Raw genomic sequence first — 27,207 nt, 5'->3', positions numbered from 1 at the left:
ACCCATGAGTGCGGAAGAGGAGGGGGTATTTCTGGCAACTGGGGCAGCTTTGTCTTGAAATACAGGTGGCTAGAATTTTTATACCTTATCTTCTCTTGATTATCACCATATTGGATGCATACCGCAGAAAATTTGAAAAAGTATAGACAAGTAGAAGGAAAATATTCAAACATAAATCTATTTTGGCATAGTTCTTTCTGGTGTGTTTAACCATGAATTTGTTAAAGAATTGCTGAGATCATATTATATATACAATTTAGTATCCAGTGTTTTCCCATTTACTGTATCATAAACATTCTTTTGTGACATTCAGATCGCTCCTCAAAGCATCATTTAAAATAGTTGCATAATATTTCTGTGTGCTAATAGCAAACAGGTTTGGCTCTTGTGAAAGAGACACAGAATAAGAGTGGGCTCACCAGGGTAGAAATTTGTGTCTCTGTGGTGGCCCTCCAAGCCAGTGGCTCCGAGGCTCAGCTCCTTTATTGTATAGCTCTGCCATCCCCTGGGGTGGCTCTCATCTGCATGATCCAAGCTGTCTCACCACCCTGTTTATGTGAACACAAGAAGGAAGGGACAGCACATAGGGAAGACACACCCCTAATCTTTAAGGACACAACCCAGAATGTAGGCCTATCACTCCTGCTCACATCCCATTGACGGGACTGGTCATTTGGCTCTAACTAGCTGCAAGGTAGGACGGGAAATGTATTTATTCTAGGTGATTCTCTGCCCTGCTAAAAACCAGTGTTTCTACTTCTTTAGGTTCTCCTTCTGTAGAAGGAAAAGACTGACACTGAGGGTCGACTAGCAGTTTCTGCCACCCTTCGTGTGGCCACATACTGCTTCTAGACACCACATGCTGTTGCTAGAGGTTTTTGCATTTTCTTTTGCTTTAATGATAACTCCTTAACATTTTTGTGTTTACCAAGTGTCAAGTGTTTCACATATTAGTTCATTTAAGCCTCACAGGAATCTTATGGATAATACTATTATCCCTATCTTCAAATGTGGCAAGTGACGTTCAGGAGTTTGCACAAGGCTATATTACTGGTAAGTAGAGTGGCCAGCATTTGAACCTAGACTCCATGTTCTATAACCACCACTTTATGCTTCTCATCTTTGACCATTTACTGATGATTTCCTTGAAAAAGATTTCTAGCAGAGGAATTACTGAGTCAATGGCTATGGGCGTTTTTGAGGCTTTTGATAGATCTTTCCCAGTTACTTTAACTTTTTTAATGTTTATTTATTTTTGAGAGAGAGACAGACAGACAGTGAGTGGGGGAGGGGCACCGAGAGAGGGAGACACAGAATCGGAAGCAGGCTCCAGGCTCTGAGCTGCCAGCACAGGGCCTGACGCGGGGCTCGAACGCACGAACCGTGAGATCATGACCTGAGCTGAAGTCGGACACTAAGTGACTGAGCCGCCCAGGCGCCCCAGAAGTGCATTCTTGAGTAGAGAAATGAGAACTGTACAATTCATTTCCAGGCAAGTCATTGCTCACGCTTGTTCTTAGGTTGTCTCAAGTAAGTTATCATGCAATCAATCCATGGTCTACACGTGTAGACACCACCTGTGGTATGTAGGGTGGCAGCTCCATGAAACTAATGCTCTTGTCTATAGGATAAAATGGGGGAGATGTCTGAGTGACCTCTTACTGAATTGCCCTAAAGTCTCTTCAAAGGCATTGAGACACTAACTGGAAAAAAATTCTTTCTTTTTTCCTCCTCTTCATTTCTGTCAAATTTAATTTTTTTGTTTTCTTTTCCTGGAACTCTAGTAGCTATCAAGCATGTATTGCTGGGAGCCAAATTGGCCATTTTATCTTCGTCCGTTGCAGAGCTTTGATTTTTCTTTCTAGGGGTAATGCATTTCCACTTAGAGGACAGCTAAGTGAAAATGCACTCCGGAAACAAGATTTGTTCTGTTGGCTTCTTTCAATTTGTCAGAAGGACAAAAATCTCCCCAGCCTCAGTCTGTAATAATGCCCTCAGATTACTTAGCATCATCTTCCACCTGCTTTTCTTATCTGGATTATCTACCACTTGTGGCAGGGAAGAAGAAAATGAACACGTTTAGAATGTAACGTTCTGTATATCCATGTATTGCCAAAGCTAATTGTTTTCAACAAGGTGTCTTATAGCTGATTAAAATGATCAGGGCCTATAAGTATAAAATAAACAATAGTAGAGTTTTACAAGCCTTTTACATAACTCTTTCATGTGCTGACACTGATTTCTAAAACACAAGTCCTGAGTTAAGCCATGATTATCCTTCAAAATAGAAAGATGAATGGCCCATTCATTAAGGAAACTTTTTGAGGTTCCTCCATGCTCTATCCAGTTAGTGAGAGGCATTTCCCCCCCAAAATCCTCATTTGCAGAGGAGGAAACTGAGGCCACTAAATGCTTAAGGATTTTTGCTTTTTCAATCCAACTGGGTATGAGCAATGTTGAATATTCAACACAACTTTTAAGTCTCCTAAATCCCAGCACCATCTTCAAAGCACATAAGGCTTTCCTCTTCAGGCTGGCCATTTGCTCTGACACAGACCTGATGTCTACTGCTTGTATATTTGATGTTAACCATGGATAATGGAAAAGCAGAAAGAGGTTTTTATTGTCTTCACAGAGTAGGTCTAGTAAAAAAAGAAGGATACTATCTCATGCTTGCCCTGGCCATGTAAGTAACATTTTCTTTTCTCTGGGTTCCTCCTCCTCACCTCACCCTCCATCCCTATCCTGGGCAGACCCATGGTGACAATACTATTGCTGGGTAGTTCCAGTTCACTACCATCTGAGAGGTTTCCTGGAGGTCGAAATCTGTGTCTCCCTCTCTCTCTGCCCCTCCCCCCCCAATCATGCTCTTTCTCTCTCAAAAATGAATAAACATTAAAAAAAAGGTGTTATGAAGCTCTCAAAAATTTTTTATGTTTATTTTTGAGAGAGAGAGAGAACAAGCAGGAGAGGGGCAGAGAGAGACACAGAATCTGAAGTGGGCTACAGGCTCTGAACTGTCAGCACAGAACCCCACGTGGGGCTTGAACCCATAAACTGTGAGATTATGACCTGAGCCGAAGTTGGATGCTTAACTGACTGAGACACCCAGGTGCCTCTAAGTTCTCAATTTTTAAAAAAGTCATTGAATTGTTTTTGTGTTGTATATGTTTGTTTATATTACATATATACATATATATGTATACATATAATATATGTATACAAATACATACACATTGTATCAACTGTGCTACTGAAAGTCCCAGAAGGTAGTGCAAAATTAAGCGAATTTTGTTGTTGTTTTTTTTTAATTTCATAAAGGAAAACAGATGGAACATGGTGCCAGGCTGAAAGGAGCTTACCATGACAGGTAACTGACAAGCAAGGGTGTTAGAGATAGAATATCAAAATTCCAGAAACATTGTGAATGCCTGATTCAGGGAAATTATACTCCATCTAGAGTAAAACCACCTCTTAGCTACGTTGGTTCTTGACCCAGGGAAGGTTCTTCTTAGGGGACATTTAGAAAAGTGTGAGGGTATTTTTGGTTGCCACAGCAACAGGAAAGGGAGGGTGGGAAATGGGGAAGGGTGGTGGAGAAGGTAGAGGGGTGGGGGAACAAGCAACATTTGGTGTCAGCAATCCGGGATGCCCCACGCCTATAGTTCTCAGGGCAGTTGTTGATGGCTTGTCTCACCGAAATAATAGTAACCTGTCTAGGAGAGACACCAAAAGGGAAGAGGATAGTACTCAAACAGATGCTAACACTGGTCATTTGGAATTCATCAAGTTAAAGATGCTGCCATTGAATTGAGAACTTGCTTAGTGTTTGTTCTACACTCCCCTTGCCTTCAGACACTGGACAGGAAACACACTGAGAGTCTCCTGGGCTTTCTCTGTTTATCTCTCTCCTGTGGTTGCACTGTGATGAGTCACACAGGCTGGACCAGCCTCCCTTACCCCCTTGGCCATGATCACCACCATCATCATCAACCACCTGGAGAGGGAGTAGGTCCTGCAGACAGAGACCGCTCTGCCTTTGAGATCACAAGCTAGTTTTGGAGGCTGGAATTGTATGAAAGTCTGAAGGAGAAGTGTGTTCAAGACCAAAGGCTCTAGGGACGCCTGGGTGGCTCAGCAGGTTGAGCATCCGACTTCGGCTCAGGTCATGATCTCGAGGTTCGTGAGTTCAGGCCCCCCATTGGGCTCTGTGCTGACAGCTCAGAGCCTGGAGCCTGCTTCTGATTCTGTGTCTGCCACTCTCTCTCTGCCCCTCCCCCACATGCACTCTGTCTCTCTCTGCCTCTCAAAAATGAATAAAACTAAAAAAAAAAAAAAAAAGACCAAAGGCTCTAGAATCAAATCATCTTAGTTGGAATTCCAACTTTACCATTTATTAGTTTTGTGACCCCAGGCAAGTTATTTAACCTAGTTTTCTCCTCTGTAGAATGGGGATAATGATAATAATTATCTTCAGAGTTTTCATAAAGATTAAATGAGACAATGTATATAAAGAGCCCAGCACATAATAAGCATTCACTGAGTGTTTGCTCTTTTTATAAGGGAGGTGAAGAGCTAAATTTGGCTGAAGGGTTAAGAGTGCTCCTGCTGGACCCACACTGTTGAATTAAAAATGTTAGTCCCACAGCTTGTGGCCTTGGGAAACCTACTTAAACTCACCGTACCTCATTTTCCTCATCAGTAAAATGGGGGATTATAATAGTCTCCACTTCAAAGGGCTGGAGTGACTTGATTTTAACCATGTAGATCTCTTAGAACAATGCTTGGCACATAGTAAGCTGTCCAAGAATCTTTGCTATAATTTTAATGGAGTAAGGCAGGCAAGCAATGATAGGAATGAAATAGGGATCTAGATTTTAAAGGACAATTAGTGAGTGCTTTATATAAAATGATGAAAGGGACAAGAGAAGCAATTTTGTTTGAATGCTTAATAAGTACTTATAACTTAACATCAAAGGAGTTGTTTTGAGCATTGAATAAAATAAGATACCCCCATGCCCGCTGTCAGTGGTTGTTTTCTTATCCCAATTTTGCAGCCGAGTCTTACAGAGTTTTACCCAGGGTCTCATGATGAGCAATGGGCCCTTGGCTATATTTGCCTGTAAGCCCCTGTTGTTTTCCTCCTCCTTTCTGTCTCCAGCCACAGAAGGGAGGTGATGCAGGGGGTGTGGGGACATGAGGCATTAATTCAGCTGCAGTTAGAATTGGTACCTGGTTCCCAGGTTAATGCTTTCAAGTTCAAGATACTGCAGTGCCAGCCTCTTGATGACCACCAGATGTCAGTGCTAACAAGGACTTTCTCCCCTTCCTTCTGTTTCTAGAGCTAAGTGCCAGAGTAGACTTAAATCTTCATTTGGCAAGAAGCACCATCAGATATGTCTCTCTAAGAGAAATTTAACCCTGCCATGGAATCCACCTTCAAATTTATCCATGCGTAGAGTGATTTTGGAGGGCTGGGTCAGAGGGACATTTATTAGTGGGGCCCAGAACTGAATTTGGAAAATGGGTAGTGGTTGAACACTTGGATCTTGAAGATAGAAGTCTGAATCATCACTTCCTAAGGAAAAACTTGTATTTCAAAGATAAAAGTTCCTTGAGGGTGGTCAGTTGTGGAAACCAAAAGGCATTTAAAACCTTGAATTCGTGAGTTACTGATTGGCTATTATTCAGCAAAGTCTTTGAAATGTAGCTTTAAACTTTTAAATCATGGAGTGTAATTTATTCAGGATGCAGGCCTATACACATACATACATGATTAGAATAAAAATTTCCTGAACCAATCCAACATGTAGGACACTCTGATATGTTCTATTCTATTCTACTCTATTCTATTATTAAAAAATGCTAGTGGGAATGCAAGCTGGTGCAGCCACTCTGGAAAACAGTATGGAGGTTCCTCAAAAAACTAAAAATAGAACTACCCTACAACCCAGCAATTGCACTACTAGGCATTTATCCAAGGGATACAGGTGTGCTCTTTCGAAGGGACACATGCACCCCCATGTTTATAGCAGCACTATCTACAATAGCCAAGGTATGGAAAGAGCCCAAATGTCCATCAATGGATGAATGGATAAAGAAGATGTGGTGTGTATATATATACATATACATATATATATATATATATATATATATATATATATATATACACATACATACAATGGAGTATTACTTGGCAATCAAAAAGAATGAAATCTTGCCATTTGCAACTGCGTGGATGGAACTAGAGGGTATTATGCTAAGTTAAATTAGTCAGAGAAAGACAAAAACCATATGACTTCACTCATATAAGGACTTTAAGAGACAAAACAGATGAACATAAGGGAAGGGACACAAAAATAATATAAAAACTGGGAGAGGGACAAAACAGAAGAGAGTCATAAATATGGAGAACAAACAGAGGGTTACAGGAGGGCTTGTGGGAGGGTGGATGGGCTAAATGGGTAAGGGGCACTAAGGAATCTACTCCTGAAATCATTGTTGCACTATATGCTAACTTGGATGTAAATTTTAAAAAATAAAAAATAAAATTGGGGTGCCTGGATAGCTTAGTCAGTTAAGCATCTGACTTCGGCTCAAGTCATGATCCCACAGTTTGTGGGTTCGAGCCCCACATCAGGCTCTGTGCTGACAGCTCAGAGCCTGGAGCCTGCTTCAGATTCTGAGTCTCCCTCTCACTCTGCCCTTCCCCTGCTCGCTCTCTTTCTCTCTTTCTCACACACACACACAAATAAATAAACATTAAAAATAATAATAATAAAAAATAAAATTAAAAAAATATGTACATTTTTTGCATTGTTATATTGGCTAGACATCCAAGACAATGTTGAATAAAAGAAGTGAAAATAGGAAAAAAAAATGCTAGTGGGGGTGGCTGGGTGGCTCAGTTGGATTCTTGATTTTGGCTCAGGTCATGATCTCATAATTTGCGGGTTCAAGCTCTGCATCTGGCTCTGTGCTGACAGTATGGGGCCTGCTTGAGATGGTCTCTCTCTGCCCCTCCTGCCCCCCCTTTTTTCCTCTCTCTTTTTCTAAATAAATAAATAAACATTTAAAAAATGCTAGTTGGGACCCACAAAACTTATGACCCATAGTTTGAAAAACAGTGACCTACGAGATTATCCCACAGTGTGTTTCAGATGAAGTCCTGGGTTTGCAATGCTTGACCAGAATTAATTTCCAGGATTAGAGTATTCTAACGGAGAAAGCCACTGCTTGACCTGGACTCCAACTACAACTATTTTTAAGTTACTTATTCTCTGAAGCTCACCTTTCTTGTATATAAAATGGATGTAATAATGCCACCTCACAGAACTGTTGTGAGCTGCCTGGCACATAGCAGGTTTGAACATATGCCTTCCCCTTCTGTACTGGAAGGGTTTTATCTTCTACCTGGTTAGAGTCCCTTACTGTTAAAGTAAATGAGGGCATTCTGAAGCGGAAGGGGATTATTGCTAAGAGCACTGATTTAGGACTAGAGTAATCCTGCACGTGGAGTTCAGGCACAATTGCATTCAGAGGCAGAGTGCAGGAAACCTCTCGGAGGTTTGGGGAGAGGAAGACGTGTCCGGTTTACAGTGATGCTTTCACTGGAATTCCTCTCTCTGACCTTCTCCTAGTGCTTATTGCATGCATGTTATTACTCGTTTAATGATTTTCCCTGCTAGGAACTGTGCTTGGCTGGTAAACGGTAGGTGCCCAAAATATTGCTGAATTAATGCAAATTATGGGTCAGACTTCTCATCTGAAGAATTTAGCCAAGAACCCCTGTGAGGTACTGAGGGAGGAGCTAGAAAGACTGAATTTTTAATTTTCAAGGTAATGAATAGTAATCACTAGGATGCTGTGATTTGCTTTATAATGGAGCTACTTAGACAGGTTTGTTTTCTGTTTTGTTGTTGTTGTTGTTTTTCAGTCTGTGAGAGCCTCCTACTTCTGTTACCTGAGGAATAGACCCAGAACATCTGGCATAAGAATCCATACCACCATTGGCATTGCTTTCTTGTGATGTATTTCTATCTCTCCTCCCCCATTAGACTGTAAATTCCTTGAATCTGTTTTATGATGATGCCTGTTGTTGTGTGATTACCTGTTCTATGTATGCATGATCATTTACCTTCAAAGCTACCATAGCAACGTAGGTGTTGTTATATCTCCATTTTACAGATGACAGGACTGACACACAGAGAGGGTATAACACTTCCTCAAGGTCACACAGTTAGGAAATAGCAGAGCCAGGATTCAAACTCATCCCTGTAAGGCCAGAGCTGGGCACATACCCACAGCACTCATGGCACCTCCCTTCTTCATGGCCTCCACATGCTTGCACTCGATAAATACAAATTGATGGTTGGTTAGTTGGTAGACCCAGGAATTTGTGGTCTGATTCCTTACAGACAAGCGGGAGACTAACTTGTCCAGCTCTGGGTTGGAATAGAGCATTTCAGGATCCTGAGCCTGGTCTGTGGGGGCATTGCTTCGGAGCATAGAGCCTGAGGAATGGTGGTGTGAGAGATGATGCTTTGGGGGGACTAGAAATGGAAAACCAGGAAGCCTTTTGAGGCTAGGTGAGAGGACTAGGCAGAGGGAGAGAAGATGAGAGAGAGAGAGGAAAAGAAAGACAGTGATTACATGCAGTCACGGTGATGAGGTTTTGGGGTGATGGGGTTCAGAGCCGACGGCCAAGAAAGAATTCTTGAAGTCATCTTTGGTGCAAAAAGGTGATTTTATTAAAGCACAGGGACAGGACCCGTGGGCAGAAAGAGCTGCCCTGGGACCATGAGGAGAGACTGGTTACATACTTGAGAGTTGAGGGAGATAAATCCCAGGGGAAGTTTCCAAAGTGAGTTTCATATGCTAAAGAAGACTCACAGGATCCAGGAGGCCTGGCTATTGTCAAACTAAGGTTGTTTTTCCCTCTAGCAAAGCATTAACATTAAGACAGGAGGGAGTTCCTGGAGAAACATTTTACTCTGCCAGCCTCAAGTATTTGTCAGTGGGCTGTAGGTTATAAGGAAATTTAATTTCATTTGCCATTTTCTTCTTGCTTTTGTTCCTCATATCACAATGGAGGGGAAGGTGATGTTGGGGCTCCAGGAAACTGAGTCTATAGGCTTCTGGAGATTAGGCTATTGATAAGATTGACCTTTTCCTTGTAATTTACTAAGATATTGTAAACTGATGGAGACTCACGTCCTGCATGACTATGATCCCTATCAGTTAACCATTTGTTTCCTTTCCTTTGTCTTTGGGCAGCCAGGGGTGCCTGAGGAATATCACACATACTCCATGGAGGTGGGGGGTGGTATGCTAGTTTGTACTTTGCCCTCAGCCTGCCTTATGCTCCCTCATCAAAGGGAGAGCAGAGGATTAAAGAGAAGTAAGACAGGGAGGTGGAGAAACCCTCTGAGCCTCAGGAACAGAGCCCCAGACTCACTCAAAGACACCTGTAGATTCCTGCCTCGATGGGAAGGAGCAGAGACCAATGCTTCTGGCTCTGAGAACAGACTTGTGTTACAACCCAATCCTCTTTGGCCTGACTCCATTCCAGCTATAGAGAGAGCATTTTCACAGACCCATGAAACTTTAGAGCTGGAAAAGACAGCAAAGACCTTGGAGATTATTTGCTGCTATCATGTGGCAAGATTCTCTCTCTCTCTCTCTCTCTCTCTCTCTCTCTCTCTCTCTCTCTCTCTCCAGATAAAGCCACCCTACACACACTGTATGAAACAAAAGTAATAATAACATCAGTACTAACAGTAGCCAAGGGTGAAAGTAAAAATACTTTACAGTTGCTAAAGCATGGATGCTGACTAATCAGAAGTAAAAACAGCAGTAAATAGCTGGAGTGGCTGTCCTGGTGCACTGATTTTCTGCTGTATTTCAGCCCCAGAAATTGCAACAGTGTAGTAAGCACACGTATGTGCTGGGCATCAGCTAGGTGTTACCTAATTAAATACCCATAAAACTCCATGATGCCGATGATTCTGATGAGGGAGCATGGGGCAAGCTGAAGGCAAAATACAGGCTAACAGCAACCCGCCCCCTCCCCCCTCCCCACCAGGTGGGATATGTGTGATATTCCTTGGATGCTCCTGGCTGCCCAAGAACAGAGGAAAGGAAAGGAAGCAAATGGTTGGCTGATAGAGATCACAGTCATGCAGGACAGGAGTCTCCTTCAGTTTACAGATAACTTAGTAAACTGCAAGAAAAAGGCAATCTTATCCATAGCCTAATCTCCAGAAACCCATAGACTCTGTTTCCTGGAGCCCTAATATCACCCTCATCAAGATGTAAGGGGATTTAAGTGCTTGCCATGGTGATGTGGGAAACAAAGACAAATGAAAAATTAAATTCCCTTACTGCCCACAGCCCATTGACGAGTCCTTGAAAGAGACAGAGTGACTTCCCTCTAGGAGCTCAGCTGCCTTGATGATGACACTTTGCTAGGGGCAAAAGGGAAACTTGGCTTAACATTATCCCAACCTCCAGGATCCCATAAATCTACTTTAACATATAAAAATTCCTTTGGAAACTTCCATTATCTCAGCTTCCCCAAGATATATGCTGGCAATCATACTCCAAGCTTATGGCCCCCTGATATACATCTGAAGGGTCTCATGACTGAGGCTTTTCTAAGCGGTAATAAATGGTGTTTTCCTAATAGCAGCTAGCCCCTCGAGGTCCTGGAAACCTTGCTTCCAAAATTCCTTAGAGATTTACACTGTCCCTGATCCCCTCCCAACCTGAGGGTATATAATCAGTCACAACCCCAGTGCAGCTCTTTCTGCCCATGGGTCCTGTCCCTGTGCTTTAATAAAAATCACCTTTTTGTACCAAAGGCGTCTTCAAGAATTCTTTCTTGGTGGTCAGCGCCAGACCCCACCAGCACCCCAAAACCCCACAATACTTCACTAGAGGAGGAGAAGTTAGGCTTAGAGAAGTGACATTACTGTCCCAAGGGCACATGACACTTAGGTGAAGGAGTCTGGTTTGAATTGGCAGGTCATGGTCAGGCTCAACCACTCTGGGGTGGGGTGGGGGCAGGGGTGGGGGGTGGGGGAGGTGGTTTACTGTCTCATAAGCACAGAGCTGGGACAAGGCAGGAACAAGGGGGCATCTGCTTGGAGTCTGAGAGTTTGAGATGAGTGGGTAAGGGAGCCTTTTTTGTTCTTGGAATGACTCCTTGATTTTTTCCAACAAGGGCCTCTGAGAGATGGTATTGCTCTCTTGGTCTCTGATTTCCATTAGCGCAGGAAACACATAGTAAATGGTGACTTCTTTCCTATGTCAAGGTTTTCCTTGATTTTGGTTGGGGTTGGGGGTGGATTAGATTTGAAAAACATTTCCATTATTTATACTTCAAGTCTTCTTTCCACCTCAAGAGGGCTCTTGCCTGAGGGAAATGTCTGGACTTGATCCAGGCCAACCCTGCAGGGGCCAGAAGGCATAAGGTGAGTTCCTTTACAGTGGCAGAGGCCTACAACTCCTCAGCTTTTCTCCAAGTGTGGGTCCTTAGTATTTCTCCCATGGGACCTCAGGGGCCTCTAAAGTGCAGTGAAGAGGTCCAGGGTGACCTGGGAGTGTGACCTGTGTCTCTCATGAGAGAGACAAATGGAGGAAATGAGGAGAAAATGGAAGAAAAACCAAGGCCAGACATAAGGGCCCAAACTAGTTTTCATTTCATAAGTGAATAAATCTCAGAGGGATAAAGACTTCTTCTTAAGTAGAAGTAAAAAAATCAGTCTTTGAAAAGGCAGTGGAAAAATCCATCAAATGATAAAGAACCCCAGTGAAGATTTCCCTGCCCCTGCCTCATTTTTTATAATAATAATAATAATAATAATAATAATAATGATTTATTATTATTACATAATATTTTGATGGGAAAAATTGACATGATTTTCTCTTTTGCTTTTCTAAGTATATTTCTGTCACTCCAGCCAAGGGCCCTTGTCTGCCTTAAGAAATTAGGGAAGTTACTGCAGAAAGAAATTGATAGTATTCAGATTCTGATTTCCAAAATAGGGTCTTATTTCAAGGTAATAGACTTGAGAACAGGCACCATGAAGAGAGATTTTCTAAATTCCCTCATTTCCTTCCTCATCTTATCGAGACCAGCGAACAAGGCCAGCGAACAAGACCATAGCATTTTCATTTGGGAGGTTCATGCAGGAAGAGAAGTGGGTGGCAGAAAACCCATCCTTTCCATCCATGGTGTGGCTGGAAAAAGAAGGAAGGCCATGAGGGCAGGTGTTCCGTAAGCTGATGAGAACACCATGGGCAGAGAGCTCTGAGCCCCTCCTTCATTGTGCTGGGCTGCTCTGCACCAACAGAAGGTGTGGGCTGCACCTAAGACCTCTCTCATTTCCTGTGTGGTGTGCATGTCAGGTTGAGAGCCATTAGGTCTGATGGGGACCCTACCTTAGTGGGAATTACAGAATTGGGTGAAGAATGTGAAGAGGGGAGAGAATGGGAGGTCTAGAGGACTGCCCTGAAAGATACCAAGCATTTAAATTGAAGGTAGCCGAGTTACCCAAAGGAGACTATTTAGATGGGCAAGCACTAGGATTGTTAATCTGAGAGGACAAAGAAGGATCTCCTGCCTCTGAAACTCCCAGAGGCATCCCACCCCGCCTAGAATAAAATTTACAGTCCTCACATGGGCTGCAAGACCCAACCAGAGGGCTTTTCCTCAGTCCCTCTCTGGCCCCTCCCCTTTGTCCAGCCCTCCTGGCCTCCTGGCTGTTTCTGCCACACAGCTTTGGAGTACACATTGGAGGTCTTTGGAGATCCCCAGTCTTGCTCTCTCACTCCATTCACGTCTTTCCTAAAACAGAGGCTCCTCAGGAAGCCTTCCCTGACCATCCTATTTAAATAGTGGTCCAGTCCCTCTCCAGGCTCTTCCCAGCTTTTTCATTCTTCATAACAGTGATTGCAACTTGACCCAATGTCTCTTTTTTTTTAAGTTTATTCATTTTGAGAGAGAGAGAGAGAGAGAGAGAGAGAGAGAGAGAGTGAGTATGTGAGCTGGGGAGGGAGAGAGAGAGAGGGAGAGAGATTCCCAAGCAGGCTTAGCACTATCAGCATGGAGCCTAATGTGGGGCTCAAACTCATGAACCACGAGATCATGACCTGAGCTTAAACCAAGCATTTGGAAGCTTAACCAACTGAGTCACCAAGACGCTCCAACTTGACCCTATGTCTTCGTCAGCTTGGGCTACCATAACAAAATACCACAGACTGAGCGGTTTAAACAACAGAGATTTATTTTATCACAGTTCTGGAGCCTGGAAGTCCAAGCTCAGGGTGCCCACATGGTTGGCTCTTTTCCTGGCTTAGACATGGCAGCCTTCTCCCTGTGTCTCCATGGGGCCTTTTCTTGGTGTATGTGCATGGAGAGAAAGGGCCACCAATCCTATCGAATTAAGTCCCTACTCTTATGACCTCATTTATTTTTTTTTTTTATTTTTATTTTATTTTATTTTTTTTTAACGTTTTATTTATTTTTGAGACAGAGAGAGACAAAGCATGAACGGGGGAGGGGCAGAGAGAGAGGGAGACACAGAATCGGAAGCAGGCTCCAGGCTCCAAGCCATCAGCCCAGAGCCCGACGCGGGGCTCGAACTCACGGACCGCGAGATCATGACCTGAGCTGAAGTCGGCCACTCAACCGACTGAGCCACCCAGGCGCCCCTCTTATGACCTCATTTAACCTTAATTACCTCCTAAGAGCCCCATCTCCAAATATGTCATATTGGAAGTTAGGGTTTCAACACATGAATTTTGGAGGGTACACTCTTTAGTCCATAGTGCATGTTTATTGGAATATAACTCTATGAATGGAGGGACTTTATTTGTACATCCATGTGACTACATTACCCATTACTATGGCTGGTGCTCTATAAATATATGTTAAATAGAGGAAAGAACTTCATTTTCTCTGTGTATTCTAGTGGTACTGTGAATACATGTATTCCCATTATAATAACACCCCAAACTAGCACCATTTATCAAGCATGTGTATATGTCAGTGACTTTACCTTTGTTTCTTTTCTAGCCTTCAACAATCCTAGAAAATAGGATTGATTATTGGGCAAATTGAAGCGTGGAGAGGTTAAGTAACTCGCCCAAGGTCACACAGCTCATAGGCCCAGCCAGGATTAGGACAGTCTGTCAACGCCAAAGTCTGTTTCTTTTTGGACTCTAGACCAGTGGTTCTCAAACTTTGGTGCACAGCAGAACGACCTGGAGGGCTTATTAAGACCGATGGCAGGGCTCGGTCTTAAACCCTCTGAGTTTCTGATTAGGTAGGCCTAGGGTGGGAATCTGAGAATGTGCATTTCTAGTAAGTTCCCAAGGGATGTTGATACTTCTGGTGTGGGGACCACACCTTGGGCATCACTGCTGTAGACATAGAATGCTTCAATTTCCTTTTTTGCTTCAGCTTTCTGAACTGTTTTCTGTCTCTGTGGCCCTTGCTTTCGTCACTGAGTAACAAGTTTCAGGCAAGTGCTGTTTCCACGTAGCCTGGTCTGGAGTGGCCACGAGGAGCCCGGAGAGAGACCTTTGCCACGGGGTGGCAGCAGCACCGCAGGTACAACGTCTGTCCTTGCTGGGGCCAGCTCATTAGCACAGCATCCCCTGGGTTCCCACAGAGCCAGGGCCTGACCGCCTCTCTGGTTCCCCTTGGCAGGGAGGCAGAGGATGGAAGGGGGCCTAGCAGAAGGGGAGGTCACTGGCACACAGAGGGGCAGTTTTGTTCTCTGAGAGACTCAGGAGGAAGCTGGGTGGTCTCCTCAGAGTGTCAAATTGTGCCATGCACAAAACCGCCATGCAGTGCGGTGCTCCCGGGAGCCCAGCCTAACAAAAGCCCTCGGAGGAGACTGGCAGGGCTGCTGGTCCGCCCGGGCGCAGAGGCCCCCGCCCCTCCGTGAGGAGGCCCGCGGGTTTCTCATGATGCCGGTTTCCAGGGGCGACAGCCCCCCTCCCAGAAGATGTAGGTCTGCGGCCTCCTGGCCTCCTGGCCTCCGTCCTGCCCACAGATGGAGCTGGGAAACACTCCCCCCTTCTGCAGCGTCACCCCCACTCTCTTCCTCCTTCACTGAGCCGGTTTTGTTCTAAACATCTTAAGAATCTTTCTAAGTGCCAGAAACCGTGCTGGGGGTTTTCTATTATCATCTGTTTCATTTTCCTTACATCCTCATGAAGACAGTATTCTTATATTCATTGAGGATGAGGAAGCTGAAGGTTAATCTCTCGTGCGTCAAGTTTAGTTGACCCCAGAAGCCCGCTGTGACACCTCTGCCAACGTGTAGAAACCTGATACCAACATTGCTTTGAAGACTGCAGGTTTCATCCAGTCCCCCACATGTACAGATGAGGGCGCTGGACGATCAGGTCAAGGAACCACAGGTGGTTAAAAGCAAGTGAGAGACTAAACCTCCTTTTCCCCTAAGTCTGCTTTCCACTTGACCTGTCCAGTGAAGCTGTTCTAGAACTGCCATTACCACGAAGTCAATAGATTACGTTCCAGGGTTGACGAAGACGATCCTGGGACCCTGGGGAAACTGCTCGAGGATTCAGGTGTAACAAGTGTGGATTCAGCCCAGTGCTGCGGACAAGTTTAGGTTCAACCACCACTCTGAAGCTGAGGGCCTTTGGGTTTTAGGACACGCGCAGCTAGTTTTAGTCTATTTGTGTTAGTTTTCTAATTCCCACGTGGAGCGTGGACTTTCTCCAGTATGTTTTCTACCTCTTTGGCAAATAGCTCATCATCAGCTTAAATGAAACAATGCTTCACAGAGGCCCTGTGGTGCCAAGGCAGTGGGATTTGGTGACAGAATCTTTAAGTGCTAAGTTCTCCCCAGGGCAGACTCATCATCAGTTCCTTTAGTGGCTTAGCTGACTTCCTGGATGGTCTTTATTTTCTCCTGCAGTGTCTGTAAACTCCAGGCTGGCTGCCTTCAGGCCTTCTTAGGATCCCCTGAACCTGCAGAGTTGAAAAAGTCATCTGACACCATCTTCTCTGAGACTCACTGCTGTCTTTAACATGCGCATATGCAATTATTGGGAAACAGTTTATGATTTTTAGGGGCATATTTTGTCCTTCTGCAGTATCAGTTGGGCCCTGCTTTTCATATGCTTCAGCCTGGGTTTAAAGAAGGGCTTTTGTAGGAATGGTGCCCATCCACGGATGGGGAAGTTCCCTGAAAAAACCTTTGAGAAATGCCTCATTCCCAAGTTTACAATGACTGCAAAGTGATGGCCTTTGAATAGCTCAATATGAAAAAAATATGGGCGCTTTCCTAAAAGGAGCACCCCAAATGAAAAAAATGTGTTCACCAGTGGAAAACAGTATGTGGATGCCAAATTTTTCAGCCCTGTAATGGATTACAGAAAATATTTTGTTTGGGGGGGGGGGGGGGGGGCGGTGGTCAGGAGGAAGGATTGAGAAAAAGAAAGGAGAGAAAAAAGGAATGAGAAGAAAAGAAAAACAGATGTGAATCTTAAAATATTTCAAGCATGGATAGCTGAAATACTGTTTAATTTATTTAAGACTATTCTGTGAAGTCTAAAAGGTGATTGATCAGGCTTTTAAAATGCAGCCACAAGATTTACAATCACGTAATGAGTGATAATGTCCCCAAAGCAAATAAATAGTGGGAAATATCCCAGGTCTGGACTGCCTTTTAAAGCGTGTTGTTTGTAGAGAGAAATTAAAGTTAGGATGATTATTTTTAGTAATCACACAAACTTTTATCTGTAGTATCACTTAATTGAGGCAAACGTAAACTGTCTTGAATTCTTCATTTCATTTGTATGTAGGGTTATTAGATTCACAAATAAAATTACAGGTTACCCCATGCAATATTTGTGATGTACCCACACTAAAACATTGTTATTTAATACTTATACTAAGACATTGTTACTTATCTGAAATTCAAATTTAACTGGGCGTCTTTTATTTTATCCGACCACCCTACTTGTGTGTGCAGATTCAGTAAACGTGACTTTCCAAATTGAAGATTGAGACAAAGAGTTCTGTGGTCACGATGAGGAAAGATCAGCTGGAAAATGTTACCATCACGCTTTCCGAGTTCCTTTCTGTGCCTGGGAAGCATAAGTGACGGAAAAGGAAGATGAGAATTCAGAACAGGATGGCAAAAAAGGCGTTGGGAGGGGAGAGAGGCAGGACACACGGAGACCAAAAGAATACCCAGAAAGGAAGGGGTTCCTGGGGGAGAGGCTATTGGAGAAGCAGAAAGACTAGAGCGAAAACAGAAATGGGGGCATTGAAAACTTTTAAACAGCTGGATGACTTTCTTATACTTATCCTCCCTCTGCTCTGTAGACCTTGGAATTCCTTAGGTGCTTATCCAAGCAAGTTCTAAGAGGAAGTTCAGTCCTTACCCCCCACCCCCCGCCGTCCCGCAAAGAGCTCCGGGCTCCCCCTGTTGGCTGTCTTGGGTATCGCTCCCCCAGCCCCGGCCTCTTATAACCCAGAGATTTCTCATCTCCCACTTTCTCTCTTAACAAGCTCCCCATCAGCTTCCTTCGCTCTTCCTGCCTTGCTCTTTTTCCGTCGGTTTATTTATTCATTCGGAGCCTGCTTTCGACGTGACACCTCCCAACTGTTCTGGCGCCCGGGAACAGGCCACACAGGGCTGGTCATTGTTGCCCCAGCTCGGGGGACCACCCGGGTGGGAGCTGAGGCTGCGAGCCCGCGGCGGAGGCCGGATGATTGACAGCAGCCTCGGGTCAAGTGCCCAGAGGCGGCCCGGAAAGAGGGCTCCCGGCCCCCACCCCCCTCTTCCTCCACACCTCCCCCCCTCCCCACCGCCCCTCAGGACGCTCCTCACTCGGCTCCCAAGGAAATGAACCCTTCCTCTAAGCTCCCTTCAGACCCACGCAATTAGCAGCACGAAAATCCCTGTTTTCGACGTGGTGCCTATGAATAAAGACAACAAAAAAGGATTTTACTTGGAGAGTGAGACTTTTTTAACTTGGGAAAGGGAATCCTGCTTGGGGCAAGACAGTGGTGGTGAAAGGATAAATAGGAGAAAGGGAACACACAGACACCCCCCCACCCCCACCCCCGGCCCAGCTTCTCAAAGCGTAGGATTTAAAAACTTTGTTAGAAATGTATTTACTTATCAGGAACATTTTTAAGAAGTTCACCTGAAAAATGTTCATATTGTGAACAGATCTGTGATGACCACACCTAACGATCTATGTTTTCCTTCCCCATCATCTTCTGCATCCCCACCCCACCCCGCCCCCCAAAACAGGCCATACAGTCACACCTTGACCGAGCTGCTATGTCTCCACAGACCTCCCACAGGAGGATGACCAGCTTCTCAGGCTTGCACTCTGGAAAGGGTGCAAAACCCAGCTTAGACTGCAGAAGTGAGAAAAAGCCTGGTGATTGCAGGAGGAAGCATTTCCTAGTATTGGATTGATCTTTTGTGGCACTTCCCTGAATGCTTCTGTGCCCAGAATGTCCTCACACATGTCCAGATATGGGTCCCCTCAAGGTGGCCAGCGCTGGTTTGGTTCCCTTGGGCTGTGAACTTCCCCAATTAGCTATTTGAATACCACAGATACCTTGAAATAAGTTAGGTTGTATTATTGATCAAACGCTGATTTGTAAATTTTTTGGTCAAAAGAGGCTTCAGAGAAACAGATGGAAATTAAAGTTTCTACCCCAGAAAAAAGAAAATGCACAAAGCCTTCCCTACAATTTCAAGGGCCATGCAAACCCACTGAGGTCTTCACATGGAAACCCATGACCTAAGGGTTTCCAGACCCTACTTAAGAGCCTCTCCTCTGACTGTTACCTACAGGTAGAGGGTCACATTTAAGAGTCTCCACACACAACCTCAACCTGGGCATTCCATAATACTGTCTGCCAATTTTTTTTTTTTTTTTTTTTATTAAAAAGCCCGAGGGGGAAAAAGCAGTAGTCCACAAGTTGTTCTTTATGAAAAGAAGGGTTTACTAGCACGGGGGCTGCTTCTGAAACATCCCTTGAGATCTTATTCAGCTCTTTTCACAAATGGCAGCAGTAATCACATAGATAAATCTACCTAATTTGAAGGCCAGGCAGGAAATTACTTTTTGGGGAGAATCAACGGTGGCATTACACTTTTCTAATCCCCACGTGGAAATGATTCAATTTCTCTGAGAAATTTATGTGGACAAGTAAGGGCGGGCTGTTACTGCAAAGTGCTTCCCTCACCAAGCCTAGTTCTAGGACTTGGGCGGGAGAGCAGGCGTCCTTCCTCATTTTCTTGTGACTGGCTCCCCCAGCTGGTCCTCCCAAGCTTTTGCCTAGTAAAAATCTACAGAGATCTGGAGGGGATCCCTTCCCGGCATTGCCCTGAGACTACTGCAATACTTCCACGAATGGGAACTTTATGGGAATAATAACAACATACAAAATTATAATGTAAAACTATTTTTTTTTCTTTATTGAAAATACATCTACAAAGTAATGCTTCTCAGTCCACACGGGGTGCATGTTATATGCAGAGCCTGTGATGGGCTGGCGAGAGGATCATCCTAGAGGATTTACTTTCCATAAGAAATGGTTAGTATTAAAAAAAAAAAAGATCACACGGCATAACAGAATTAATTTGACATGATTAATTTTTGCTCTACTGGTGTCGTGAGACGACAGCCACATACATTAACTTTCAGAGTGTATCTCCCAAATAAGGCCTCGGCATTAAATGGTTATTCCACCACAGCCTAACGTTAACTTTTGTACACACGTGATGCTCACAATCTCTAGAAAAAATGTCTCTAACTGTATATCAGAGGGTGTATGTCTAGATATCCAGTCTGTTAGCATAATTAAACCCATTCTTCACCATTTTCGGTCAGAGACTCAAACACAGCTGGTATTGTCTGACAGTTCCCACTTCATGTCTTTGACTGAATGAATACTCCTTAGGGGGTAAAAAATTAATCTCCTCTAAACCTGGGAGCTGCCTCGCCTGAAACTAATGCCCCTGCTGTTTTTTTCTTGGAACCCCATTGACCGTGTCTTTATACTGATTCATCTTCTACCATCTCTCTCAGGGACACAAACAAAATAAAACCAAACCCCACTCCGGCCGAAGGGTTTGAATGACTTGGTAAGTGGAATTCTTACACAAAGAAATATCTTGTTGCTCTTATTCTAAGAACTTCTGATTATAGGCAAAAACTTTATTCAAATAAGAGACCACCCACCCAGCTCACGGACCTCTATTAGAGAGAGAGCTCATTCATTTGACTTCTTTATATATAAGAAGTGACCTCATATTTTCATATGCAGACCTCCTTGGGGGATGATTTTGAACTGAAGAGACAAAGTGTTTCAGGTTAAAAAAAAAAAAAAAAAAGAACCTCTCCTTTTAAATTCTTCCTTAAAGATCATCTATAAATCTTGGTGTCTCAAAATCCCCTGTGTAACGTCAACCATGCTCCGTTCTTTCCTACCTGGCTCTTTAGTGTTCCGTAGTAAGACTATGAGCATGCCTGCTAGTTGCTAGTCTTACATTTTACTTCCTAAAAGTCCATAGTCAGTTGAGGAGTGGTGGGAGACATCGTGCCCAGAGAAGTCCCTTCGGTTTGGGAAGAATAGGAAAGAAGGGCCTATTTCCCGTACTGGGAAGGACCGAGCAGAGTTTCGTGAATAATTCCGCTCCCGAAATGGCCTCCAGCCTGGTGACTTGCATGACTGATATTCGGCCACAGGACCTGGTTAAACCGCACAGCCATCCGTCCCCTACTTAGAAATGTTCATTCCTAGTAAACGTCCTTTCTGAAAGTCCCATGGTCCATGGAATCATACCTGCTTGGGACAGGATGTTCCAAGGGAAAATAGAGGGGAGGCTCTTCGTGATGTCACAGGATGTTTGGGCTAGAAGAGACCATAAAGGCATCTGGGGAACTCATTTGATTTTACGGATGAGAACACTGAGGCCTAGAGAGGAGATGTAACGTGCCCATGGCCACATGGAAATTTCACTTTTATGTGCCTCCTCACAGGTGCATTAGGTGAGTATTCATATTGTCTTGCTATTAATAAAATCAAAACACAAATCGGCAGAGAAAGGGGAACAAACCCTTCTACTGTCCCATTTGATAACCGATTGTGGTTTATCAAGTTGTTTTGTTTTGATACTAAAACTGAATTGTATTCTGAAGGATTTTTAAACTTTGCAGGTTGATTTAAAAGCATGTTTTAGCCTACTATTTGTTTGACTCTCTACCTTATAAAAGAACCACATTTACAGTTTTGTATGTGCCACATAAACTTGTAAGATCTGATCCGACTCGCAAAATCCTCCCTTGTTTTTGGATGAATACTTCCCAATCCTATCAGTGTATTACGCAGGACAAGGGAGGTAAGGGGCTTACTGGACAGAATGAGTTGTAACGAGATGGAAACATTTTACAATGGTTTGCAAACACCTGCTGCTCAAGAAAGCATTTTGTGTGTTAGTCTACATCTTGGTTTCACTGTCCATGGGTTTCTCACTTTCGCTTTCCTGGGCAATCAGCTGATAGGGTTTCTTCATTTCATTCTCTTCGATGACCGAGTTACCCATTTCTACGTCTCGGTTCTTCAGTTCGTGTCTTGACAAGTGCTCCACAATGCCGGCTCCAAGAGAATCTCCCAGCACGTTGGTGGTGGTGCGTAGGCGGTCCCTGGGGGTGTGGGTGTGGGGGAGGAAAAACGGGGCTCCTGTGAACATCATGTGATCTCAGCTCATATTGTGAACCGGCTGCTAAGTCTTTAGAGGCATCTTTTTAAAATTCTGCTTGGTGTATCCACCAATTGCAACATCACATAATACACATAATATTTATAATAGTAGTTACTAAAAGTTATAAGGATATATAGATTACCAATCTTCAGTTACTAGTTCCAGTCCTAACAGTGGGCAATGACCCTTCCCTTTCTCCTTTTATTTAAAATTTCTCGTTGCCTCTCTTTCCTACAATTCACCTTCCTTTATATCCGCAGTTCTCAAAGTGTGATCCAGAGACCCCTGGGGGTGCCTGTGGTCAAAACTATTTTATTTTATTTTTTAATGTTTATTTATTTTTGAGAGAGACAGAGAGAGAGGAGAGCACGAACAGGGAGGGGCAGAGAGAGAGAGGGGAACAGAGGATCCGAAAACAGGCTCTGCGCTGACAGCAGTGAGCCCGATTTGGGGCTCGAACTCACCCACCATGAAATCATGACCTGAGCCCACCCAGATGCTTAACCAACTGAGCCACCCAGGTGCCCCAAAACTATTTTCGTGATAATGCTAGATGTTATTTGCCCTTTTTTGTTCTCATTTTTTCATGAAAGGCTAGTGGGGTTTTGTAAAGACTACAACATAACACAAAAGATACCACAACAGATTCAATGCAGAAGCAGTTAGGAGACCCCAGCTGTCTTGCATTAAGCCAGACACTAAGGAGATTTCCAAAAATAAAATAAAAGGGTATCATTCTTTTCCCAAAATTTTTAGTTTGGTAAATGACATTTTTTTGCAAAAATATTATTTATGTTAGGATATAATGAATTTATTATTATAACCTTTAAATGAATTTAGCACTTAAAAATGTCTGTTTTCGGGGCGCCTGGGGGGCTCAGTCAGTTAAGGATCCAACTTCAGCTCAGGTCATGATCTCATGGTCTATGACTTCAAGCCCCTAGTCAGGCTCTGTGCGGACAGCTCAGGGTCTGGAGGCTGCTTTGGATTCTATGTCTCCCTCTCTCTCCGCCCCTCCTCCGCTCGCACTCTGTCTCTCTCAAAAATAAAATAAAAGCATAAAAAAATTAAAAAACTGTTTTCCTAATATGATAAATATTGATAGAATCCATATAGATAAAAACTTTTGGGGTCCTCAGTAGTTTTTAAGTATAAAGGGGTCCTGAGGCTGAAAGCTTTGAGAATCACAGTTTTACACTATAAAAGTCCTCAAGGAGTTGAGTGCCAACCATGGGCCCAACAGTGGGCTGAATGCCTTCCGTGCATCATTGCAGTTAATCCTCGAAACCCCAGGGGGTGGTGGAAGCATTATCATCTCCATTTTACAGAGGCGGAAACTGGGGTGGCTGGTGAGGTTGCCCAATGTCACACCGGGCTGGGATGCAAACACAGATCCAAGTGACTGTGGGACTCATGCTCTCAACTGCCTACCCTGCTCCCACCTATCATGCCTTGAGCACACCCGTCAGCTCCTCGTGACCCTTCTAGTGAAGACAACATACAGTTGACTCCAGCATCTACTGTGTCCTTCTAGGCATTCGCTTCGGGCAGCCTGTGAAAAGATGTTTTTGCAACGGAAAGGGAATTTATGAGAGAAAAGAGGCAGATATGTCAGCTGGAAGGGTGAGGGGAACATGGGAGAGGGCTGGGCCCCCCAAATTAGGGTCTGAGAGGATGGGGGGTGCCTTTTCCCCAGAGCCAAAAGTCATTTCTGCTTCACTAGTTCTCCCACTGCACGGCTGCCCCTCTCCCCGCTGGGTTTGGACGTGCACATCTGTGCTGCATTACGCCATTGGAATGGGAAGCACAAGGAAAAGGGCCTGAGCCAGTGTGTGGGGCCTGTAGTTCTGTTCTCACCACCACGGGGACGTGTTGTGCAATTCAGAAAATGCCTTGCTGATTTATGTCGGCTTTCAGACAGCCGGTTTCCCAATCGCCGGATGGCTTTATGGAGTGAGAAGTGTAGTTGCCAGATGTGCCCCCTGGGCTGATAAGGGAGCGAGAGCGCTTGGCGTCTGGGACTTGGCCTCCAGATAAGGGCAGGGACCAGGCGGTGAGGACAATTCAATTACACGCCAAGCTGCCCCTGCTCTTGGAGCCCTTTTGGCGGGAGTGCCCAGCTGCCAGGTTCCTTAGGAAGACAGAGGGAGTCCCTGCAACAGCAAGCCGGGAGGCAGCCAGAGCATACTCACAGAAACCAGTCCACGGCGATGATGAGCGTGATGTCGTCGGTGGGCAGGCCCACGGATGTCAGCACGATGACCATGGTGACCAGACCCGCCTGAGGAATCCCAGCTGCCCCGATACTGGCGGCTGTGGCTGTGATGCTGTTAAAAGAATTCCCCAAACGTAAAACATTTGTACACATCTCCCCAAATGATAGGCCCCGGAAAAACCATGCACAGCGGCGATGTCTGACTTGCCAAGTTAACAGAAGAGGACGTGCTTTAGAAACCTTTAGATGAGAGTGTAAAAAACCCGCGGAGCTAACAATAACGTTAACCAGTATTTATGAAGAGGTTCTTTTTTTTTAAATTTTATTTTATTTTTAACGTTTATTTATTTTTGAGACAGAGAGAGACAGAGCATGAACGGGGAGGGTCAGAGAGAGAGGGAGTCACAGAATCTGAAGCAGGCTCCAGGCTCCGAGCTGTCAGCACAGAGCCCAACGCGGGGCTTGAACTCACAGACGGTGAGATCATGACCTGAGCCGAAGTCGGACGCTTAACCGACCGAGCCACCCAGGCGCCCCAACTACAGCCATTTTTAAATGAAGAAATTGGTAGCTATGTACTTTTGCACATACCTGAAAATATTTTCCAAGGTCTAAAAGACTGCATAGTTACAATAACAATTTGTTTCCAATAATTCTGTCCAAGTAGAGGATTGTAAAGTTACTGAACTTGTAAGGTTAATGTGGTCAGAAAAACAAATCAAAGTTATTAATGCAAAAGCAAATGATTTATGAACAAAGTTCTATATGACTATAAATATTTTTTATGGAGGCAGTGTAGACCTGATTTGTAAGGCATACAACCTGTCTAGGACTCTGTTAAATACCTATTTGATTCAGGCTGATGTGACACTGTGGAAAATGTTTTATAAATAGTAAAGTATTACCTAGATATAAAGTGGAATTAATGAAGCAGTATGTCTGTGGAGGAGACTATATGGTTCCCTCATATTGTCCCTCTTCTGTGGTACTAGAATATTTAGTTGGTAAATGGCTGTTCAGAATGAAGACTACGTTTCCCAGCCTCCCTTGGAGCTTAAGTTCTGGCCAATGAAATATGGATGAAAGTGACCAAGTACCTTGCACGCTATGCCCTCCTCCTCTTCCCAGTGGCTAAGATTTGGAGGTGGTGATAAGCCATCCTGGACCACTTGGATGAGGGTGACACCCCAGAGACGATGGAAACGACACCCCAGTCCCTTACACTGTAAAACACTACCAGCCTTGAGGGCTTTGTGGAACAGAGCTGTTCCACATGAGGAAAAAATGCAGTTCTGTCTTGAAGTCACTCTTATTGTTATTATTATTTTTTTACTCTACCACATGCAACTGAACCTTTGTTTATAACTCAGGGATTTTCAACCAGTATACCAGAGTATGCCCAAGAATAGGTTATGGTGAGCTGAGATACTGACCTCCCAGTCCCAGTGTGGTCAGACTGTGCTCAGGCCTCCCAGAACCCCCAGGACACTCACTTCTGGCCATGATCGGCCTCATTTTTTAATCGTCACGCATCCTACGACTATTATTATTTTCCAGTAACTCAAAACATATATATGGAGTCTAACATAACTTATTTCCAAATAGACATATGTGTGCACACACACAAAAGGTGGGGGAATTGAGAGATTGAAAACAGACTAAAATGACATGAAAACCAAATGCAAGCCATAGATATGGATTATATTGTGGTCTAGGGGAAAAAGCTACACAAGATATTTTTGGGGCAACTGGGGAAATTTGGATACAGAGTGGGTATTCTGGAAGTATTTTAAAGATTCCTACTATTGTGGTTATGTAGAAAATGACTCTTATTCTCAGGAGATCTATGTTGGACTCTGTATATGTGAAATGTAATGAAGGCAGAGAAAGAGGCAAAAAATGGTAAAATGTTAATCGTTGGATTTGGGTAGATGTCTGTCATCATTTTATTTCAACTTTCCCATTTGTAAGATAGTTTTTATAATGAAAAGTGAAAAAAACTATTTTGATATCCAAAACAAATTGCTGATGATAATTCACACACGCACGTGCGCGCGCACACACACACACACACACACACACACACTGAAGAGGAGGGTCTGATCTGGATTGTGAGTCTCTCTTGCAGTCACTTATTGGTCTGTTGTGCATAACTGACTGTCAATGAGTAAAAATGGGGGATTACAATCACATATGCACGTGGATATGCATGGGCTAGTGCCAGAAGAATATAAAAGAAATTAGCAAGCCACAGTGGTTGCCTCTGGAGAAGGAAACTAAAAAATTAGGGGAAGGTGTGGAAAGGAAAATTACCTTTCACCAGATACCTCAAATGTAATAGTTAAAAAATAGTCCACGGAAATAAAATTCTCAATCTATTTGTGGCCTCTCCTCTATTTTATAGTGCCTAAAAATTAACCCAAGACAAAATGTTAATCCAGTTTTTCAAGTGTATTTTTTTTAATACTGTCAGTAAAAGCTAACACATTTTAATGCTATTTAAAACTGGAGTATAATCTAACATTTTTAAAAAAGAAATATCCATGCTATGTATTCTGTAGATTTTATAAGAGTTAGATGTTTTATCGATGGTACATTGATAAATAAATCAATCCAGTGGCAAGCAGTATGCATGGTATGATTCCATTAATTACAAAAAAGTGTGTGTGTGTGTGTGTGTGCGTGTCTAGGCACTAGAAATGGTTTTTGTACCCCAAACATTAACAGTGGTCACCTATGGAAAGATGGGGGGTGATAGTGGCAGGTAAGTTACACTTCTTACTATCTACATTTCTATATTATTAGAATTTCATTATTAATAAATGTGTACATCTGTAATTTAAAAAAACTAATAAAAATATCTAAATATCAAAAGTAAAGCTATTGCCACAAATCCCAACCTCCGGTTTATGTATGATCTGCTTCCCAACAAGTTTCTTTATCCAATCCCTGATCACCGTCTCATCATGTAGAGTCATTCTTAAGCAAATGTTGTGTAGAACTTTCCTCATACCTGATTGTAATAATCTGTCCAAAGTTCAGCTCAAAGTTGTTAACTTGAGCGATGAAAATGGCAGCCAAAGCCTCATAGAGTGCAGTCCCATCCATGTTAATGGTTGCCCCCACTGGGAGCACAAATCTGGTGACTCGTTTGTCCACACCATTGTTCTCTTCCAAGCACTTGAAGGTGATGGGTAGGGTAGCAGAACT

At 43.7% G+C, this 27,207-nt stretch overlaps 1 protein-coding gene across 1 annotated transcript in view; it reads right to left on the bottom strand.

Moving 5' to 3' along the window:
* Positions 1–19,464: 19,464 nt before the first annotated feature.
* The window catches only part of SLC1A3 (solute carrier family 1 member 3), a 78,781-nt gene continuing 71,038 nt past the window's right edge, over positions 19,465–27,207 (bottom strand). The window contains exons 8-10 of the mRNA XM_019438077.2: positions 27,011–27,205; positions 23,975–24,109; positions 19,465–21,723 (exon numbers count right to left, since the gene is read on the bottom strand). Of these exons, the coding sequence (XP_019293622.1) occupies positions 21,519–21,723; positions 23,975–24,109; positions 27,011–27,205 (535 nt within the window). The 3' untranslated portion in view covers positions 19,465–21,518. The remainder of the gene's footprint in view (positions 21,724–23,974; positions 24,110–27,010; positions 27,206–27,207) is intronic.

This window comes from Panthera pardus, unplaced genomic scaffold (assembly GCF_024362965.1).
Source record: "Panthera pardus isolate Hobbes unplaced genomic scaffold, ASM2436296v1 HiC_scaffold_2, whole genome shotgun sequence".
NCBI lineage: Eukaryota > Metazoa > Chordata > Mammalia > Carnivora > Felidae > Panthera > Panthera pardus.
Note: the sequence above shows the minus strand (reverse complement) of the source record. Positions and strands in the feature narration are given on the sequence as shown.